Source organism: Staurois parvus, unplaced genomic scaffold (genome assembly GCF_062004578.1).
Source record: "Staurois parvus isolate SC_StPar_1 unplaced genomic scaffold, SC_StPar_1.0 ptg000287l, whole genome shotgun sequence".
NCBI lineage: Eukaryota > Metazoa > Chordata > Amphibia > Anura > Ranidae > Staurois > Staurois parvus.
In genome coordinates this window covers 5,728,202-5,752,046 of record NW_028318083.1, presented here as the reverse complement: position 1 = coordinate 5,752,046, position 23,845 = coordinate 5,728,202, and the positions used below count along the sequence as shown (strand labels likewise).

General features: G+C 40.7%; 1 protein-coding gene across 1 annotated transcript in view; it reads right to left on the bottom strand.

The window, feature by feature from the left end:
- Positions 1–23,845, bottom strand: part of F13A1 (coagulation factor XIII A chain) — a 212,418-nt gene that overhangs the window by 28,496 nt on the left and 160,077 nt on the right. The window contains exon 12 of the mRNA XM_089682198.1: positions 11,878–12,165. Within this exon, the coding sequence (XP_089538324.1) occupies positions 11,878–12,165 (288 nt within the window). The remainder of the gene's footprint in view (positions 1–11,877; positions 12,166–23,845) is intronic.

Here is a 23,845-nt window from a genome sequence, read left to right as displayed (position 1 = left end):
TATCTGAGGACGGCCAAACGTCTACGCCCACGACAAGCAAGATGGGCATTGTTTTTCTCGAGGTTCCAGTTCCACATCACATACAGGCCCGGCTCGAAAAACACGAAGCCTGACGCGTTGTCACGCATGTACGAGGACACCAAGGAGATTCCAGTGCCCGACACTATTCTTCCTGCAGGAAATTTCTTGGCCCTTCAGACAAACCTTCACTCCGAGATCCTGAGAGCGTCCACAGCAATGTCCACCTCCGATGGGGCCCCCCTCCAGAACAAGGAGGGACTCCTATGGAGGGAGGACCGGATTGTGGTGCCAGAGGATGCCCGAACCTTAGTCTTGGGACATTGCCATGACCATCCACTGGCAGGACATTTTGGGCCGGTCAAGACCCTGGAACTTCTCCGACGTTCCTTCTGGTGGCCGGACATGGCCAAGGATTGTAAGAACTACGTGGGCTCCTGTGCCATCTGCCAGCGGAACAAGCCTTCAAGGAATAAGGCGTGGGGCCTGCTACGTCCATTGCCCATCCCTGAACGACCCTGGCAGAAAATCTCCATGGACTTCATAGTCGAGCTTCCACCTTCACTGAACCACACAGCAATTCTCGTGGTCGTGGACCGCTTGTCCAAGATGGCCCATTTCATCCCTTTACGAAAAACCCCATCAGCAGCCGAGACGGCGCAAGTCTTCATCCGAGAGATCGTTAGACTGCATGGGGTTCCCGAAGACATCGTCTCGGACCGTGGGGTGCAGTTTACCTCGCGGTTTTGGAGGGCATTGTGCAAAGCCCTGGATATCAAGCTGTCCCTTTCCTCGGCTTTTCACCCTCAGACCAATGGCCAGACCGAAAGGACCAATCAGACCCTGGAGCAATACCTTCGATGCTACACATCATTCTCTCAGGACGACTGGGTGCCACTCCTCCCTTTGGCGGAATTCGCGTACAACAACGCTTGCCATTCAGCTACTGGACAGTCCCCGTTCTTCGCCAACTATGGGTTTCATCCTGTCTTCCTCCCGGACTTGGTCCCGGAATGCCCGATTCCAGCGACACAGGATGCACTGACCTTCTTCACCTCCAACAATAGGAAACTGCAGGAAGCCATCCGTCAAGCCCAAGAGGACTACAAGAGGGCTTTTAATAGGAAGCGAAGAGGGGATCTGGTGTTGCAGCCCGGAGAGAAGGTTTGGCTGGCTACGTCGAACTTGAGGTTGTTCTGCCCGTCAAAGAAGTTGGGACCTAAATTTATAGGCCCTTTTTGCATCAAACGGATGGTCAATGAGGTGGCCTATGAACTTGTTCTCCCTGAGACACTCAAGATCCACCCTGTCTTCCACGTGTCCCTGTTGAAACCAGTAGTCCCTGATGCCTTCCCAGAACGGGAATCCAGGCCCCCGGAGGCCGTAACGGTTGAAGAGGAAGAAGAATTCGAGGTGGAGGCAATCCTGAAGTGCCGACGAAGGGGGGGCCAGACCCAATTTCTCATCAAGTGGAAGGGCTACGGCCCTGAGGACAATTCGTGGGAGCCAGCCCATAATGTCCATGCACCTAGGCTTGTCCGGGGGTTTCTTCGTGATCACCCGTGGTGGAGAGATCGGGTGGGCATCCGGAGGTTGCCCGTAGGGGGGGGGCAATGTCAGGGATCTCCTCGATCCCCGCCGCGATGGGCTCGGCGCAGGCGCACTGCTCCACCCAGCGCACGGGCACTAGGTCCGGGCCGGCCGCGGCGTTCGAGTTCGCGCATGCGCAGTAGAAGCCGCGGCCGCCCGCTGGGCACCAATGGCAGCGCAGGGCGGGATATTTAAAGGTCCCTGAGCTGTCATTTCGTTGCCTTCTGGTCTTACCTGCTTCCTGTGTTCCTGTACCTGTGCCTAGTAAGTTGTTGACCCGGATTGCCTTTGACCTTGCTGATTTCTCCTGCCCAGACCCTTGCTTGCCTGACCTCTCTCCCTGGATGCCCCTTATTAGATCTGACCTCCTGCTGCTGACCTGGCGTGTGACCCGACGATTCTCTGCCTGCTCCCTTGTACCTTACCGTCCTCTACAATACCGACTCGGCCTGTCTGACTACGCACTTGCTCAGCCATCCATCCATCCATCCCATCGGGGTCACCCGACCTCCTCACATCTGGCTCTCCCTGGTTGGAGCCCCTGGCGAACACCACTACCACTGACAGGTGTGCTCAGCAGAGGCGACCTGGTCTCGGGGTACTACAAGTCCATCCCCACCATCAGGGGCCCTGGTGAACAAGTACCCTGGGGCTTAGACTCCGCGCTCTGGGCACGCCTGACCAGTGGAGTGCTAGTGGTGCCGCTCAGCGGTCCCTCACAGGTAGTAATGTTTAAGGCCATATGAAACTAGGATTGGGTACCTGGAACACAGATGTCTTGTGTTTTGAACATTTGTCCCTTGTAATACCACTCGATAAAGAGCCCAGCCTTATCCAGCTGCTGTATTTTTCAGCTTCTCATAGACTTCTACAGGTTGCTGGAACAGGGCTGGATGGTGTACTTTTGCCTTCTATATATAGAAAAGGTGCAGCGCTAAATGTACATATAACTAAACATATTGAATGGACATAAAATAGACATAGAATAACAATAAAATCAAGTGCGAACTAATGAATTACACTGGGTGAATTAAAATGAGTGAATGTCCCAAAATGATTCAAATGACCACATGGGGGACCAATAGATCCAATAGAAGTGCGTGAAGACGGAAATCCGGTGTATCACACAGTGGATAATAGGTATAGAGAATGCGCACTCACCAGAAGTGCGTCAAAAATGCGCATATAAGATATCCCCTCTCATCAGGTAGTGGTCATCTACTGCCAGAACAGGGTCAGAGTAATGCACCATCCAATCTCAGCCAGGGTAGATACTCCAAAAAACCTTAATAGTGTGTCACCGTCTGAGGTCCCTCTGAACCTGTTTCTGCAAGTGGGGACTCTCAATGAAGAGAACCCAATAAGGGACACCACATAGCGTAATACCGTTGATACTGTGTTTATTGCATTAAGGGGTAACACACCATTGTATAAAAAATAGGTAAAAATAATGAAAGTGAAACTGACCATGTACACTTCAGGATGGCCAACAGCGGTGGTCAGACATCCAGAAAATGTAGCCCTTCTGACGCGTTTCGTGCGATGCACATCATCATAGGGTGCTGGGCTTACTTTTGCCTTCTGCCCACATGAAAACACTGGAACCTGAGACAAAGGCTATATGCCCAGTGTGCGTAAAGCCAAAGTGTGCATACTTGCTTAGGTTCTATGATCGGGTGTTGAAGAAAGCAGGACAGCAAAACAAATGCTCAATTTGCACGTCCATAGGAAAATCAGCAATGGCAGCCCTCATATTTCTTCTCGACTGGTTACTTTAAACTGTATCTATAGTCAAAATGTTTTTTTCATTTTGGATAGAATAGTCAATATTTGAAATCCCTGTTGGATTTTTATTTGTGTCCTATTGGGTAGATTTCCCTTTACTTCTGTATTCTAGACACAATAGGAAATCTTTCACAGCAACAAGTGTCCCTTCTATTCCTACTTCAGTGACATCTTAAAATGTTGGATTTTCCTTCAATGTTAGTCCTGATGACAATGGCCGCTGTGACAAATAGAAAGACTGATCCTCTCTAGTGGAGACACAGAAAGCAATAAGAGCCTTCTATAATTACATTTTATTTAGTCATGGTGCTCCCCAATAACTTGCACAATCAGCAGTAAAAACCTAGCATGGGTTCTAACATTTCTATACTTCATTTAAAACTGAAAGAATATGTGCATTTGGATACATTTTAAGCTCTGAAAGCTACACATGTATATTCTTGAACTGGTTAAAAAAACAAAATCCAGGCCCAATTTGGCGATACCAACTGCACAAAGCTGATACAAAGGGTTACGACTTTCACTATATGTTGCAACACTGTATAGCTGTAAAAAGTGTGTGTGGAGGGTATATGTGCATTGACAAAGTTTCCTACAACTTCACAGAAATCAAATTGTCTGGCGCTATTACTGTATTGCTATACTGTATGCAGTACTTATCATAGAGGTGTATGCTTTTGGTAAAGCTTTAAACTCTAATTGAAATGCTAGTCAGCTAAATTAATTCCTATTCTATTAAACAAAATGTGTTCAACATCCTACAGATTATTTCCTTTAGAAGCCACAACCTGAGTAGAAAATCCTGTTCCCTCCACTCAGTCACCCAAGTTAATCTGAGGAAAAATCCAGATGAATCTCTTCTCCATAGACCACTAAAGGATGTCCCACAAAGATCTTGGGTACTCATATTCTTTTTTATGACAATGAAGCACAACATTGCATGTGCGTGGAAATCCCCAACTCTCCCCGACATTTGGAGAAGCCAAATCTAGAATTCAGGGTATCTTTATTAAGATAGAGAGAGAAGTTAACGAAGTAGCGGTATTGGAAGACAAACACGACAAGTTTCTAGAGATATGACATCCCTAGCTTGACTACCAGCCAGTCCACTCGATTTACCACATGGCTGGCCCATCTCAGAAAGACATTTCCATCATCTCCCCCCGCCTCCTCCAGGACAGGACCATGGCCGAAGCTCCCCCATGGCAAAAATTCCCTATTCCCCCTATCCCCCCACCATACGTTTTCTTGTTCTTTGTCATTTGTCTTTTTAATCTCTTTACTCTTGGTCCATCCACATTTTGGTTACTATTGTTTTGTTAGCACCTTCCACTGGTAGGTGCCCTCTTGCCTGATTTTTAAAGTCACATAGTTTATCAACACTTATACACATAGCTTGTCTCCCGTGCCACCCTTTGTTACACAGCAAGCTTGGAAGCTGCTTTTTCAGGACTAGGTTGTATGATCCTCAGAGAGTTGCACTTAACTGGTTTTGGGTTTATGGCATACCATCATCTTGTTACAGATCATAATCATATAAACTATATGTTGCTGTTATTCTTGTGACCCTGGCATGGTTCTATGATCTTCTACTTGAAAACTATTTTCTTAGTTGCTCTTTCTGCTAGCATTTTTGTAAATTTACATTTGACAAGCCGACCTCAATGCACTGTTTAATTGGGCAACTATGTGGGAAATGAGGTTTAATGTTGATAAATGTAAGGTTATGCACTCGGGGGCTAAGAATATGCATGCATCATACATACTAGGGGGAGTACAACTGGGGGAATCAATGTTGGAGAAGGATCTAGGAGTTCTGGTAGATTATAAGCAATGCATTCAATGCCAAGCTGTGGTTTCTAAAGCGAGCAAAATCCTCTCTTGTATTAAAAGAGGTATAGACTTCAGAGAGAGAGAGATATCATATTACCCCTGTACAAATCATTAGTAACACCTCGTCTGGAATATACAGTTCAGTTTTGGGCACCATCTCACAAAAAGAACATTGGGGAACTGGAGAAAGTACAGAGAAGGGCAACCAAACTGATAAGAGGAGCTCAGCTATGAGAAACGATTAGAGAAACTGAATTTATTCTCTCTTGAGAATAGGAGATTAAAGGGGGATATGATCAACATGTATAAATACATCAGTGGTTCATATAGTGAACTCAGTGTAGAGATATTCACCCTGAGGTCATCACAGAGGACAAGAGGGCACTCTTTATGTCTGGAGGAAAAGAAATGTAATCTCCAAATACGGAAAGGTTTCTTCACAGTGAGAGCAGTGAAAATGTGGAATAGACTCCCTCAAGAGTTGGTTCTGGCCAGCTCAGTGGATTGCTTTAAAAAAGGCCTGGATTCTTTCCCAGATACATCGAATACAACTGAATACTAACATTTATAGGTAAAGTTGATCCAGGGAATATCTGATTGCCACTTGGGGTGTCAGGAAGAATTTTATTTGCCTGCAGGAGCAAATTGGATTATGCTTTGTGTTTTTTTTGTCTTTCTCTGGATCAACTGTGGGTATAGGATTTTTTAACTGGATAGACTTTTGTCTTTTTTCAGCCAGACTAACTATTTAACTATGTATATCTTAGTGATAATTTAATAAAGCTCTCTTGGTAACAGAAAATCCTGCCCCCTGCCAGTATTGAAGAACACTGGCTCTCTCCGTGAAAGCAGTGGTCTCTCTGCAGAGGTCCAACACAACACCTGCTGAGTCAGACCACTAGCTCTACAATTTTCAAAAGCACATTCTCCCTGCTTATTGAAGAGCTCTAGCTCTGCAGTCCTTCCACACAGAGAATAAGGTTCCTTCTCTACAACATGCTGGCAGAGGACAGGGTTTTCTACTCTGGTTGTGGCTGCTTTTGAATGAAAATAAACTGATAGACTTTTCACACCTTTTGGTCTGATAAATTTGGAATGTATTTACCTGTTTTAAAATGAGATTTTTAGTAGGCTTTCAACAGACTGTGCATAGGCCTGCATTTGATTTGTTATTATTTAACCTCTTCTCGTCCAGCCCATGTCGAAAACCGGCCGGACGGGAGTGCTGCCGATGCGGGTGGACATTTCTAAACATCCCCCCGCATCCATTTCCTGTGTGAGGTCCCGATTCATGTGATCACTGATTGGCCAATCAATGATCACATGAACAGTAGTAAACAAGATGTCACTTCTTGACATCATTGCTTACTACTTGTGAAATCTGTGAATGAGCACAGAGGTCACATGGTACAAGGCTATTCACAACAGCCTTGTACCATGTGACAAGCTGTGACCAATCACAGTTTGCATAGTATTTCTCAATGGCTGCAGGAATGCAGACAGAGAGGAGAAATGATTGCTTTTACAGCCTTTATGGCTAAAAAAGCAATCAGTGTAAAAAAAGAAAAAAAAATCTTCATCACCCCCCACAAGTAGTACAGTGTCACTATGTTGACACTGTACTGCTAGGGTGACAGTATGCAAAAAAACAAAACAAATAATAATATAAAAAAATTTAAATAAAAATGTAAAATGTTTTTTTTTCATTATAATTTTTGGTTATTAACTAATTTGTGTTATTTTCTTTTACTAAAAAGATAGATGAATACATTTTGGCCAAGATTTATGAAGACAGATTATTTACTTTGGACTTTTTATATATATATATATATATATATATATATATATATATATATATATATATATATATATATATATATATATATATTGCTATATATATATATATATATATATATAGCAAAAAAATAAAAATCCCAGTGGTGCATAAATACCACCAAAATAAGGTTTTATCTGTCTCAAAAAAGCAAAAAAATTCATATGGGTACAGCGTTGCATGACCGTGCAATTGTCATTCAAAGTGTGATAGCACTGAAAGCTGAAAATTGGCCTGGACAGGAAGGGGGTTAAAGTGTCCGGACTTGAAGTGGTTAAAACATGCAAGCTGGTGGTAGTAGGTTGTACGGTATGTTGCTATGGTAGCACTGGTGACAACAAAATAGGAGCACACAGTTAGCTGTATTACTTTTATGATCTTGCTTCACAAAGTCCTCACACTTCCTTGGTGTGTCATTGATAATTTAGTATATATGTAATAGCCCAGTGAATCCGAATGACTGAAATATGGCAGGATTTGCTATAAAGCCACAACGACCTGACTGTAACCCCGTTTCCCAGAGGTAATCAGAAGAGGGATTTTCTATGACAAAGATGGAGAGTCATAGCGGGGTGAGCACTATTTCATCTAGCTGAAGCAAGTCTGCTGTTGTTTGTAAGGAAAACATGCTATTGACACTGCTGTTACTGCTAAGGATGAAAACAGCAATAAATATTGATTGCATGGCATTCTTTCAAAGCAAGGCTTTGCTTTGCATATATCCTCAGGTAAGCTTAATAATACATAAAGATGTTACTGTCTTCAAAAAGCCATGTCAGCACGTTTAGCTTTAAAACTGTACAATCTTTTTGCCGATTATGCCAAGAATTGCTCCTTCAAAAGTATTGCCCACATGGAAGATGATGCCAGACGCAGCAGTGCTTTCTTTCTTCTCTTTAAACTATTCTTTTTCCAAATAATATTTCTTGATCAAGCAAAAGACATTTTCCAGCTAGTATTCTTTGTGCTGTTATTTCTCATTTCTTAGAACTGAACTCCAAGCAGAAATAAAAGACACATATTCATGCAGCTACGTATTCGTTAATGCGTCATTCATTTTTTCTTTTCAAAGAAACCCCAGTCACACGCAAGGAAAATTACAAAAAAAAACCCAGCATTTTTGCTTGCACATGATCGGATGATGGAAGACAGCAGAGTTTCACCTCATTCATTAAGCTCAACCCTGATGAGTCTAAGTACCTTGACTTATACAGCCTTGACTTGACAGACATTGTGCTGCATGCAGATGTGCGGACAAATAACATGCTGATAGGAGGAGAAAGCAGAGTGAGCAGAGAGTTGACCAAATCAGTCTGCAGGTGCTCTTTCATTGTCCATGCAGCAGGCTGTGGGTCACCACTGTATACCTTCTACAATTTTTAACTGTAAAAGAGCAAGGGGTGGCATCCATCTGGCTGTGCTTGAGAAAGCTATGTGTAATCAAAAATACAAATCCTTTCGCAAGTAAAACTGCTTCATTATATGTATCTATATTAGTCTTGAATTCAACTTTAATTCACATACTGATCACTGACTCTGTTCCTTCATAACTGAAACATAGTAAACTGTGTTTACTGTGCTTCAGTTTGTGAATGAATGGGGAACTCTGTACGGAGCTATTCCTGTTCATTCATTCAGTGCAGCTGAGACTGCAGAGGTGGAGATTGAAGGCTGTATCCTCAATCTCCTTTCTCTGTCTCAAAGGTGAAACATCACAGGAGAGAATTCAACTTTAATTCACATACTGATCACTTACTCTGTCCATTCATAACTGAAACATAGTAAACTGTGTTTACTGTAATTCAGTTTGTGAATGAATGGGAAACTCTGTACAGAGCTATTCCTGTTCATTCATTCAGTGCAGCTGAGGCTGCAGAGGTGGAGATTGAGGGTTATATCCTCAATCTCCTTTCTCTGTCTCAAAGGTGAAACATCACAGGACAGAATTCAACATAAATTCACATACTGATCACTGACTCTGTTCCTTCATAACTGAAACATAGTAAACTGTGTTTACTGTGCTTCAGTTTGTGAATGAACAGGAAACTCTGTACAGAGCTATTCCTGTCCATTCATTCAGTGCAGCTGATGCTGCAGAGAAGGAGATTGAGGGCTGTGTCCTCAATCTTCTTTCTCTGTCTCAAAGGTGGAACATCAGATGTCTATTTAGACCCCTGATATCTATCTTACCTGGTTATTGAGCTACTGTATTGGTCTTGAATTCAACTTTAATTCACATACTGATCACTGGCTCTGTCCATTCATAACTGAAACATAGTAAACTGTGTTTACTGTGCTTCAGTTTGTGAATGAACAGGAAACTCTGTACAGAGCTATTCCTGTTCATTCATTAAGAGCAGCTAAAGCTGCAGAGACGGATATAGAGGGCTGTGTCCTCAATCTCCTTTCTCGGTCTCAAAGGTGAAACATCACAGGAGAGAATTCAACTTTAATTCACATACTGATCATTGACTCTGTCCATTCATAACTGAAACATAATAAGCTGTGTTTACTGTGCTTCAGTTTGTGAATGAACAGGAAACTCTGTACAGAGCTATTCCTGTCCATTCATTCAGTGCAGCTGAGGCTGCAGAGAAGGAGATTGAGTGCTGTGTCCTCAATCTTCTTTCTCTGTCTCAAAGGTGGAACATCAGATGTCTATTTAGACCCCTGATATCTCACCAATGCCCCCCCCAATCGGGCTCATAAAAAATGTAAAAAATAATAAAAAAGAATATTGTAAAGAAAATGATAAAAAAAAGATAAAAAAATAAAATACAAAAAATAAAAAAATACTGACACCAGTGGCAAGATGACCAGGGTCACAAAGGTAGCACTTGCAATGTGATCCGCCATCTGGCTTGGAGGGAAGGGTTCTGGCCAGGGGTCAGGGGGCCCTTCATGGCTTTTTGCACCCGGCTTCTGAAAGTTCTGTTTATACCACTGACATGACAAGATGGGAAAAATTACAGGGGGGGGGGGGGGGGGCTCTTGTTCTGCTGATAGTTGTCAAAGAGGTGATTTCCCTTACTTTGCAGAGAGATTTCATTCAAAGACAAGAAGCAAGTTGATGTCCCCCAACGGGACATGAAAGGCAATAAAACCTGACAGGAGTCTCAAACGTTTCCTAGTTTATCCAGAATGAGAAACAAAACATTTTGGATTTACACACATTTTAAGAGAATGTAGCATTGAATGATATCTCAGTGAAGCTCTTGGATAATTACCATGACTTTCAGTTAAAGGTATTTATTATTTAGACGTATGCAATGGAAGGTCTGGCAAATAATTATCATACTATTTTTCTATCAAAATGCATGAATAAAGGTATAGTGCTTCTGGAACAATCCGAAAAATGAAATGTTAATTGATATTCAAAAAATATACCAGAGGTGCTGTGTTGTGAAACCTTGCTCCCTTTTTATCAAGGTGTCACAGCAGGTGCAAAAGCTGCTCTAAGCTTCAAGAACTCACAGGATCTTTCAGTGTGGGACACAATTAAAAATCACAGCATTTCTCCCAAATGACCCCCCGCCCCCAGCCAATGAGGTTGCAAGACTCTATCATTTAATTTACAGAAAATTTTAAAGATCTACTCTAGGCAGGAAAGAATATTATAGGAGGACACACTGCAGGGGCTAAATGCATGTTGAGTCTTGGACTAAAGGAATAAGGTGTAATACCTACCTTACTCAGCAGGTTTCCTCCATCTGTATGATTGGTCCCTCAAAGCCTCTTCTGTCTCTTCACTAATGATGTCATATAGTACTATGTAGGGTCAATGGACATGAATTGTAAGTGAGGATGTCAAGGACCCTCTCACAACCCGCAGTATTGAAGACAAGAGGATAGGGGCAGTGCCTGCCAAGGAAGTACGTATCATGCCTTATTCCTCTATCCCTAGACTTAAAAAGCATTTAACCCTTTAAGATTTTACATGCAACTAAAACTATAACATGAGCCAATAAGAGACTCTGTCACTAGGGATAAGGGGCAAATTAATACAGGCATGATTTGAAGGTACTTGATAGTGTTTGCACATGCCTGCAGCAGCCTCCAAAGCCTTTCTGCCCTGGCTGAGTCTCAGGCCGTTTTGACAAGCAAATCTTCTGAGACCCAAAGAGAAAAGCTAAACCTTACTTTTAAACATAAAAAGCCTGTTAAAACATTTACGAAAATAAATACCCAGTGATAATGTCCATATGTTTTATATATTAATCAGTACCTGCTTTTTGAAACTCTTCAGACAATTGGCTATGGAACCCATACCAATGCACTACTATATTTGGCACTGTCTGAGAAAGTAGTCTATAAATTCTACACCCACACCAAACCAGTTATCATCATGGCACTGCACTTTTGATTGCTGAGTGATTTAAAAATAATCTGTTCTGGATACAGATGCCACACAGTTCCTGTAAACAACTGCTAATCTTCAAATACATTTCTGAGTTCTTGCTGAGCCTCTAAATCCTAGGCCCCTGTTGCCTTGGCCTGGACTTCTTGCCAATTTTAAAACTAAGCCTCTCTACCACCATACATAGCATAAAACATCTAAAATGTGTTTTATCTAAAAATTATGATTGTATTCCCTGCAGTTACCTGTTTTAATATTTATACTGGATCTCTGTTAATGACTTTCCAAAATTAAGCAAAAAAGTTTGGTATGAAATGACTAATTTACAGGCTGTGGCACAAGTGATCCCTGCCTAAGCAGTCAACACAAAAATGCTTTATAAGACCAAATACTAAGCTTACCTTGTGGTAACAATGCCCTAATTAATAAATATGTAAAGAGAATAAATTTGAATTCTTACTGGAAAAAGGATCCAGTGTTACTTCAATGGTTTTATTTTTGAATTCTGACTTCAGGACTCCCGTATAAAATACAACATGTCCAGTTAGATAGGCTGATACTGTATACCGATTGGAACTTTGATTCTTGAATGTTAAAATGACTTTGAAGTCACTGCCAAATACTGCATTATCTTCCTGAAAGTCTATTGTAGTGTCATGCTCGGTGAGTAGCTGTAGCTCGTCTCGGATTTCTTTTTTGACACCGTACATGAGAGCTGCTTCAAGTGCCAGTCTCTCCTCTTCACAGCCTGGTGGAGAAGAGAATAAAAAAAGAAAACCATTACTGAACTGATTTAATAGTAAAGGATATATATTTATTAAGGGTTTGGTACTAATGAAACACAGTCATAGCTAAGCATGGCCTTACAAGGCTCTGTTGACTTGAATATGTAGTTGTGGGTAATTAGTAATGCATATGTAATCAACAGCTGCATGATCTATAATTCTTTTTTGTATTAATGACGTACACCTAGCAATATTAAAATGTTTCTTCAGTGCCCATATGAACATGGGACAAGAGGTAAGGCGGCTTATAAAGCGTAAGCACATATTTGCTTGCTTTCTTTATGATAGAAAATGTCCTGTGCTAGACTGGACAAAATAATAGCACTCGTAAAAATACTATCAATACTGTAATAAAACACTATGCCCATGTTGCTTATTCACACAAAATAGTAAAGTAGCTTCTAGGCACATTTAACAAGGTCCTTTGGAGGAACTTTAAATAAAACTCAGTATCTGCATAAACCTGTAAGATAGGCCTCCAATTGCACCACACCTGTTTAGGAATGACTGCACAGCTAGCTGCAGACTCAGTCTTGAATATACAGCTAGTTTATTGACACTAAGGAGGACATAATAAGGGGCACCATACTTAAGCTTGGCATCTACCCAGTCTGCATTTTGAGCAGAATGATTACCTTGAAGGAACTTGCATCCCCACCAGTTGCTATGACTGTCATAAGGACGAAACAATAATGTCCCAAAGTTCTTCAATTGGAAGAGAGAGGGTTGAAAGTTTGCTTGATGCCAACTATGCTATGGCTGGTCAGCTTCCTTCCCCCTCCGGACCAGGGGCGGACTGACAACTCATGGGGCCCCCGGGCAATAGGGGATCATGGGGCCCCTGTGTCCTTGCCCAAACTCAAAAAAGCCTATGAAAAAGGTACCAGGGGCATCTCAGGGGCCCCCTACTGACCCCGGGCCCTCGGGCAGTGCCCGAGTTTCCAAATGGTCAGTCCGCCCCTGGTCCTGCAAGACTTTGAAGCGTTGCCTTGCTGTAACTATGTGATCGTTCATTAAAACTTTTGGACCCATATTGGTGATCCTCGGTGTGCTGGTGACATTCTCCCTTGCTGATTCTGTTCGGTTCCAGCCAACGGTCACTGCAGCACCCACTTATACACACAGTGCCCGAGTTTCCAAATGGCCAGTCCACCCCTGCTCCAGACCATCCCTCGGAAACCCCTCCTTGTATTTCTCTGTTACAACGAATTGGATAAATAACACATATATTGTGTGTTTTTACTTCCAAAACTGTTTAACCCTTTCACACCTAAGGGTAAAACAAATCTTAAAGCCTAAGTAAAATTTTACAACTTTGACATGTGTTAGTAAAACTATACATATCATCACAACTACTTTGTACATCCAGGTGCATTATACCTTGTTTTTTTCAGGACAAATTGGGCTTTCATTTTGTGGTAAATGGTAATGGATATCTGCTGATTTTTGTTTTTTATTATTATCAGCTTTTTTTTTAAATTTAGCTGTGTGTTTCTTCTTATTACCATAACCTACAATCAAAGAACAACCCAAAATACATTTTCCAGCTCTTGACGATCGCAGTGATACCACATATGTGTATGTTATTTGTTGTTTGCACCTGTACTACAGCCCAGAAACAATAATGCGCATTTTGTTTTTTGTTTTCTTTTTTTATCTAAAACACACTGACACTAACTGACACTGATACCAATTAAAAAAAAAAAAAAATACTGACCTTTGCCCTGACCTTTGACCTTGACTTTTGACCCTGACCTTGACCCAAACACTAACCCTGGCACTGAACTAGATCAAACCTTGATAAATATTTATTTATCTTTTTTTTTTTTTTTACAAAGTTTTTTTTTCTCTGCAAGGAGATAGAGAGATACAATGTATCTCTCTCCTCCATTTAGTGAGAAAAAAAAACAAGGGGGGTGGGCGTCACAGTGACAGATCCCTTTATAGCCAATTAGAGGCTATCACAGCAATCATGTGACCAGGAATTGGGAGTCCCAGGTCCCGATCGTTAGAACGGGAACCAGGGCTCTCAGTGACACCCCGGTCTTTGTGCTAGGAGCGCGCTGTGCGGCGCACTCCTAGCACAAAGACAGGTATGCAAATATGCGTCCCCATGGAAAAAGCCCAGTTCGGTGAGGCCACATATGTGTGTGCCGTCGGCTGGAAGGGGTTAACCAATCTGTTTGCCAAAACCCGTTAATGTTATGTAGACCCTGTTCCTTTAGCCTTTTCATGCTCTGAGCCTATCATTATTTTTTAGCTTGATTATTTTATTATTTAATATTGTTGAACTTATAGTAACTGAAAGCTTCCATTCAGTTATGTTTTTACTATTCTGCCTGCAGACAAGCAGTAATTAATCAGTGTAGCATACAAAATATTAAATTTAAAGAATATTTTCTGCTACAACTTAGCCATCTGGCCTGAAAAAATATATGGGCTGATGAATGTTGCCTTGAAGTCGGTTTTATGTGTATTTCGTGATGTGTTTTACCAAAGGCAAAATCAAGCTACCAAGCATGTAAATCTAACAGGATCCCATCATACAACAATGCTTAATGGTCCCATTCAACCCTTGCTTGGTTAACATTTATGTTTAAGGGGTCTATGTATAAAAATATTTGTTTTGAGTCTCAACATTTGTGTAAGCATAACAAAAATACCTGTAATATTTATAATATGTGCGTAATAGTTTCCTTGTTGTCTTTCACTGGGCAAATGTAACGCTCCCTAATATTTAATTCTAACAAAAAGAAAAAGTTCTAAGAAGATTCAGCAATAGAGAAAATAGCCTAACATTATAGGCAAAGAACATTTGACCAGCAGGTGAAATATTATGAGGAAGACCTCTGCACTGTGTACAGTCAATGGAGATTCCTGTGTGAACAGTTGAATGAATGGGTGATCGGCCAACAAACCGCCAGCTGCAGTGTAAAGGGAAATATTTATTAGTGATATCATTACCACTACTAAATGTGATGACGTCCTCCTGGTTGTTAGGCAGCTGGCAAAAAAAAGGATGCCCCCTCCTCAATCCATACCAGACCTTTATTTAAGCACACAGTCTCTTTGGCCAAGAAAGGGGGTAGGTAAGTGTGTGCCCCCTCCCTGAACCATACCAGGCCACATGCTATCAACATGAGGAGTTACCTTGCCAGGAGGAACCCTTGGTAAAGCACCTTGTCTCCTTGTTGATGAGATCAAATCTTCCTCCCCACAACCCTGTCTTACTGGTTGTGGGGATCTGCTGGCAGGGAGCTTATCAGAATGTGGAAGCCTTTACAAAAGGGGGGGCTCTCATAATCTGCCCCCATGTGAGTGCCAAACGGCCACAGATTCATTGAATAAAAAACCCCAGCTAACTGGAAACTGGTCTGAGTCCATTGCTTGACTCATATCGAATGCCATCTCCCAGTCCAATTTCCTGGCAGTATAAGCAAAGGGACAGTATGAAGTCATTGACCATATAGTATATGTACATGACCATATTTGCTGATTGATGTCACATGATAAGGGCTGTGCCTAATGCAAAACATGTCAGAAAACAACTCGGTCTTGCCGACTATTTTAATAAAAGAGGATATTTTGCATCTTGATGTGCAGCGTTCCTGTTGCTGATACAGTTGATTGCTTTGTTGCAGACAAGCCAAGCCAGCACCTGACATGCAATTGTGCAGTGTTGAGCTTGACCTCCCCCAGAGGGCTATGTGAAATATTTGCGTTTATATACTGTTTAGTTTATATTCAGGGGCGTAGAGTTTAAGTTTGGATTCAGGGCTGATTTGGCTACCATTTTTTTAAAATTTCCTTAGTGCTGACACTATTTACACCGTAATATACAGTGTGGAAAAAATTGCACTGAAAATTAGAGTACCCTTTATAAATACAATTTTGTCAGGCAGAATTTCCTAAAGAATAGCACACTAAACAAAATTATCATTGTTGTATAGCTATACTTTGAACAAATTATATTTGTTTATATTATATGTGTATATAATATATACCATATATTTATATATAAATATTATAATTATTAATTATATTATTACATTGAAACAAAATAATTTCAAATGATATACAGAAAGAAATTTGTAAAGCACTAACATCTTGATAAGAATATTCAGAGTAAAGTGACTGATAGGTAGATATAAAAATATTAAAGGTCTATAAATTCCCTATAACTTTCATTGTATTTTTTATACAAAGTGTCATTTCCCATAAAACTCCTACCTATGATCTATATACTACCAATATGAATACATTTTAGGCACAAGCCAGTCACAATAATGATATACACTACATGGCTTTGTGTTTCTTATGAACTAGGACTGTGTGTGACAGTTTCTCCTTTCTTGTTCGATGTCATTGCTCTACTCTTCTGTTAACTGCTTGGTTTTCTTTCTACAACCTTTCCTTGCATGCATCCTCTTGGGATCCAGTAACTAAGCAACCGCACAGTACTCACACTACAAGTCTCCCAGGGATTGCATGGCAAATAGACCTCCCATTAAATATTGAAAAACCTTAATGGTGATCACTGACATGCTTTCTTTTACTGGACTTTTTTCCAATTTCCTTTCCCTTTTACTTTCATTCCAAAACTGCTATTAATGTTAAAATATTTACTGAACTGTCTACTTGCAGATTTAAACAAGTAAAAGACATAATCATAGTAATATTTCCAGTCTTGTCAGTGCAAATTATTTTTAATCACAAACATACAGCTTTGGTGTGACACGGTTGTAACGTGGGGTTTTTAAAGTCTTTGTTCCTTTATCTAATATGCTAGATTTTTTTCATCAGATGTCCTATTAGATTCGTAGATTATAAAGGGAAGGTTCCGTACACATACTGTATTTAGCAATGAGCTGAAAAATAACACAGCTATTTAGGGCTACATGAAGGCTGTATACTATAATTAATAATTATCCTATTGATTTTCCATGTTTGCTTTACAAGATATTACATTAATTGATCAGGAAACCACATTCTATTGCTTGTTTGGATCCATCAACAGGTCACAGATTTTGGAAGCAGATATAGTGGGATTATTTATTTTGTAGCAGACCTATGATTAGATACACACATCAAGCTCTGTAAACACTTTTTCTGGAATTATAAATTTGTATATTTTCTGGAGAGAATACTGCCTCAGAATTCTCCAGGTTCAGGCCACATCTGACATCTAAACCCTTGGTTGTGTAATCTCTGTTAAGGAGGATGACTAGGGTTCAGATTAGTTTATCTTCCACTTCAGCAGAGATCATTTGACCTTTTGCTTCTCAATTTCCATTTTCTTGTCAGTGAGGATACAAGGAAATTATTTTTCCCGAGCCCGTGGTGTGTTGTTCAAAGCTAAACATCAAAGTAAACAAAAAAGTACATTTAAACAAGCACAAAAAAGTGCACTTAAGGTGTGTCTATTAGTCTCCTCCCAAAGAGGATGCAGCCATTCCTGGTATCCTGGTTCACAAGACTCCTGATGGAGGTAAGGCACACTCAGGTTCACCTAGCCAATAGGCCTGGCAGACCTCTCTCCACATGGCCAGCCAGAGCCGACCAATGAGTACTAGATGAGGGGGTTCTCCCAAAGAAAGACCCCCCCCCCCGCAGAGGAAGAAGGGACATAATACCCACACATCCTTCCCACAGACTTCAGGGTAGGCCTGAAAACCCGCACTTTTTATCTTAGGTGAAAAGAAAACACATACAGTAAATAAGTGCAGGGTGACACACATGGACAGCAAATAATTATGCAAAAAAAAAAAGTGCAAGGACAGGTGCATTGGGTAGGACGTATGGCCTAGTAACAAAAATTTCCCCAGGTCTTGGCCAAAAAGCCTAGACCATGAAGTGTGGTGCAGAAAAAAAGTAGGTGTTATGACCTAGTGCATTTTTACACAGTAGGGTCCTAAATCCATAGTGCTACTCTGGTACCCCTAAGACACCACTCCAAGGGGGACACTTGACGCTCTGCCTTCCTAGCCCTTGGCCAAATAAGATAGCACAGCTAAATCAGGAAACACTGGGCCCCTCAGAATCCTCCACTAGGGAATTACTCCTGGCCTCCACTACCCAGGGACGCCCTGGTTCCTGTTCCATCCCGGGATGATCTCTCAAGGCCCCTGTCATACCAGCTGGGATACTATACAGCCAGCTACCCCAGTCAGAAGGCCAGGATGATGGCAGAGCGCCCTAACTGGACACTGATAAGAACAGATAGTACACTTGATCTTATCCAAAAGGCCAACTCACCAATTGGCATTCAATTGCTCATCCATCTACATCCATGGGAGCAGTATCTCCAGCTGATGCATGGTCAACTTGCATATCACTTAGAGTGCCACATGCTGCCTGCTCAGCTTTAAATTCATTTCTAAACCCCTGTAAAATACTATAGCTTCTCTTTAATGTGGTTATACCTTCTTATAATGAGCCTACTAAATTGATCTATTGCATATATGGAACAATGGTGACAACCATAATGCTGGTATATGGGATTTTGTCTGTTTCATGTCTTCATGGTTAGGAAAGTAAATTGTATTTCATATATGAATTGATTGGGAGTAAATTAACTGCAAATATTTCAGTTTGCCAGATAATTGATTAATGTTCCAACATCTTTAGTCAACTTTTATTGATGATCTTCTCCACCACTGCAAAACCACCACTTACTGCATAAGAAGAGTATAATATATGTGCCACTTTATTGGGACTTGCAGGCAAATGCAGTGTGCCTTTGTCATCAGTTTGAAACACTTATGAAATCATTAAAAACTGACTGACAGGTGCATTTGACCTGTTTTAAGCTTCTTTTTCATTCTCATAGATTTGTAAGCAGCTCTTTCATGAACAAAAGCCCACCGACAATGGCCCTTAAAACAAACCTTGAAATTTATAAAGCTTGGCACTGGCAGATTTAGCAAAAGTGTCTCTAATGCATTCTAAGGGCTCATGTACACTGCAGCTGATAAACTCACGTTTAGGAGATGTTCAGCGTTTTTTTCAGCAGCCCCTGAACTCTCCCTAATGTTTTCCTATGTGTCCATGTACACATCTTCGTTTACAGTCATTCGTTTACAGTCATAAAAAGACAACATACTTGGTAGAATATCTAAAAGGTTCTGATGGAAGCTTCTGGTAACTGTCTCAAAAAGGACAAGATATATAAAGATTATAATATGAAGTTTATTGTTGAAGGCCCATGGGGTAACACTTCATGAACTGCATAATTTAAAAAACACTATAGCTTATTTGTGTAGTTTTTAAAAAGTTGTCATGCTTGGCAATGCTTACATTTTCAAAAATTCTACTTCAATAGTGGGTTACACATACTGTACTGGTATGAAATAGAATTAAGTCCTTGAATAAATCTTTTATGCTTGTCAAAGCAAAAAATGGCAAAGATACAATACTTAGGAATGAGGTAGGTTATCTGTCAAAAAGTGAAACTAAGAACTGTCGTATATATGTATGATTCCAGAAATTGCTTGCATTTATTTCTCAACTTCTAGTGGACAAAACCAAACCCAGGGTGGTTTTCATGTTTGTTGGGAAAAAACCTGATCATTAGTCTAAAGTACCATGTATGCAAGTGTTGTCACTTTACTTTGTATTTTTGCCTGAAAATCAGGTTGCAGGACAGACAATGTGGTAAAACAAAAATTTGATGTATGCATTTTATACAGTTCATATAATTATTAAATGGCTACCCGTCCTCATATTACAACATAAATAAACAGAAAATACCCCCAAAAAAACTAAAAAAAACCAATTGCTCTGCTCTAAATACTTAAACAGGTGCCATTCATCTAATCTCAATAAATTAGAACAATTCCTACCTCCCCCACCCACAAAAAAGTTTATAACCACCACAAAAGTCATATAAAGCACATCAAAACTTTATTACACACCAAATATGAATCTGCAAGTTGTTTGAAGCTTGTGAAACAATACATTTCCCTCTGCTTGGGTTGACTAGGGGCCAGGGGCTGACTGACCATTTGGAAACTCGGGCACTGCCCAAGGGCCCAGGGTCAGTAAGGGGCCCCATGAGATGCCCCTGGTACCTTTTTCATAGGCTTTTTTTAGTTTGGGCAAGGACACAGGGGCCCCATGGTCCCCTATTGCCCGGGGCCCCATGAGTTGTCAGTCCGCCCCTGCTAGGGGCTATATAATATCAATATGTTAGCACTATAAATATTAGAACACAATTCAGATGGATTGAAATGGATTAAAGTAGAATGGGTCACTTGGCAAGGTATCAACTCTGCCCCCCCCCCCCCATTCCATTCAGTGACACTGATAATGATTGCAATAGGCTCATAAAAGATGACCCATTTGCACTGTAATTGCATCACCCCACCAAACACCAACTGTCTTGAAGTACAGTGGGTATAGAAAAGAATCACCACTCTTCTTTAAAATAATCACATTTTTGTTGCTTTTCAGTCTGAAATGAAGACAGACACAGTTTTTATTTTATCCAGCTGTATTTACTCAGTGTAACGTATAACTTATAAGTGAAAGGTATAACACCAATGTGTCAGAACAAAAAAAAATGAAAAACAGAACAAATGTAGCTTGTTTGGGAGGGTTGCAAGAAAAAAGCCACTGCTCAAGAAAGGCCACATGCAGTCACGACTGAGCTTTGCCAAAACACACCTTGAAGACTCTGAGGCCACATGGAAAATGTGTTATGGTCAGATGAGACTAAAATTGAATTATTTGGCCTCAACACTAAACAAAATGTCTGTCGGAAATCCAATACAGCTCACCATCCAAATAACACCATTCCTACAGTTAAGCATGGAGCTGGTAATATGTTATAGGGGGGTTTCTCTGCAGCAGTAACTGGAGCACTTGACAGAATAGAAGAAAAAAATGGATGGGGAAAATTACTGTCAAATTCTTGAGGAAAATCTGCTGCCCTCTGCCAGAAACTTGTCAATGGGAAGAAGGTTTATCTTCTAACATGACAATGACCCAAAGCACACAGCAAAAATGACCACATAGTTGTTGAAGGAGAAAAAGGTGAATGTCTTTGCATGACCTAGCCAGAACCCAGACTTAAACCCCATTGAAAATCTGTGGAAGGACTTGAAGACTGCAGTCTACAAACGGTGACCATCAATTTTAACTGAACTTGAGCAGTCCTGCAAAGAAGAACGGGCAAATATTGTAAAGTCTAGATGTGTAAACTTACTAGAGACATATCCCAGCAGACTAAAGGCTGTCATTAAAGCAAAAGGTGGTTCAACAAAATACTGACACAAGGGGGTGATCCTTTTTTCAACTCATTAATCCTGTTTTTGAATTTTTTCATTTTTCTGACATGTTGGATATTATAAGTTGCACTTATGTAGGAATGGTGTTATTTGGATGTTGAGCTGTATTGGATTTCCACCAGAAATATCGTATAGTATTGAGGCCAAATAATTACATTTTAGTCTCATCTGACAATAACACATTTTTTCATGTGGCCTCAGAATCTTCAAGGTGCGTTTTGGCAAAGCTCAGTCATGACTGTATGTGGTCTTTCTTGAGGAGTGGCTTTTTTCTTGCAACCCTTCCATACAAGCCACATTTGTTCTGTTTTTTTTCTGACATGTTGGTGTTATACCTTTCACTTATAAGTTATACATTTCACTGAGTAAATATAGCTGGATAAAACAAAAACTGTGTCTGTCTTCATTCCAGGCTGCAAAGAAACAAAATGTGATTATTTTAGAGGGGGGTGATCATTTCTATACCCACTGTACATTCATCTTTGTATATTGACAGGCAAATGCACAGACCTTACCAATGGCACTGTCCCTCTGGTTTACCTGTGCCTCCAGGACATTCACAAAGCCCTATGATCCTGACTTTGCTGTCTTTTGGATGATTTGGCTCAACTCAAGTGCACTAAAACATGTAGAACGTAATATAATATTTAAATACACAAAAAATTACCAATAATTCATGTATCCCAACAACTGAACACGTGACAGAGTAGGAAAACAGACGTAATGTGTATCATTACAACATATGTAACCAGCCTGAATCTAATTTTCACATGAATAGAAGGTATGAATGTGCTACCTTTATCTTTGTTTTCTACCTTGATTACCTGTTGCTGACCTCTGCTGCCATTGATCCCAAAGGATGCGATCCTTGGTGCCTGCCATGACCTTTCCATTAATCCTGACCTCACCTTTGCCTCATCTTACTTTCTATCCAGCTGATATTAACCTGTACCATCTGACTTTCATTTTTCTTTGTCAAATTTTAGAGACCAATTATCTTCCAGGGTTCTAATAAAGGTTTTAGTAGATTTCGTAAAAAATATAAAAACACAACAAAACAGATTCTGTCTCCAGATTCTTACACTATTTCAATTATTTATATATTCCTTTTCTTAATTATACTGTGTTTTTACTGCAGTTACATGTATATTATTTTTTTAGCATTAACATTTTGTCTCCAAGGAAAATAATAAAGCATTATTATGGAATTTTCTTACCTTGTCAATTATAATGCTTTAGGCCCTGGTTCACCCTATATCTTGCATACCTTGTCAATTATAATGCTTTAGGCCCGGTTCACCCTATAGCTTGCATACCTTGTCAATTATAATGCTTTAGGCCCGGTTCACCCTATAGCTTGCATACCTTGTCAATTATAATGCTTTAGGCCCCGGTTCACCCTATAGCTTGCATACCTTGTCAATTATAATGCTTTAGGCCCGGTTCACCCTATAGCTTGCATACCTTGTCAATTATAATGCGTTAGGCCCCGGTTCACCCTATAGCTTGCATACCTTGTCAGTTATAATGCTTTAGACCCCGGTTCACCCTATAGCTTGCATACCTTGTCAATTATAATGCTTTAGACCCCGGTTCACCCTATAGCTTGCATACCTTGTCAGTTGTAATGCTTTAGGCCCCGGTTCACCCTATAGCTTGCATACCTTGTCAATTATAATGCTTTACGCCCCGGTTCACCATATATCTTGCATACCTTGTTAATTATAATGCTTTAGGCCCCGGTTCACCCTATAGCTTGCATACCTTGTCAGTTATAATGCTTTAGGCCCCGGTTCACCCTATAGCTTGCATACCTTGTCAATTATAATGCTTTATATAATGCTTTAGGCCCCGGTTCACCCTATAGCTTGCATAACTTGTCAATTATAATTCTTTAGGCCCCGGTTCACCCTATAGCTTGCATACCTTGTCAATTATAATGCTTTATATAATTTTTTAGGCCCCGGTTCACCCTGTAGCTTGCATACCTTGTCAATTATAATGCTTTAGGCCCCGGTTCACCCTATAGCTTGCATACCTTGTCAGTTATAATGCTTTAGGCCCCGGTTCACCCTATAGCTTGCATACCTTGTCAATTATAATGCTTTATATAATGCTTTAGGCTCCGGTTCACCCTATAGCTTGCATACCTTGTCAATTATAATGCTTTAGGCCCCAGTTCACCCTATAGCTTGCATACCTTGTCAATTATAATGCTTTAGGCCCCGGTTCACCCTATAGCTTGCATACCTTATCAATTATAATGCTTTAGGCCCCGGTTCACCCTATAGCTTGCATTCCTTGTCAGTTATAATGCTTTAGGCCCCGGTTCACCCTATAGCTTGCATACCTTGTC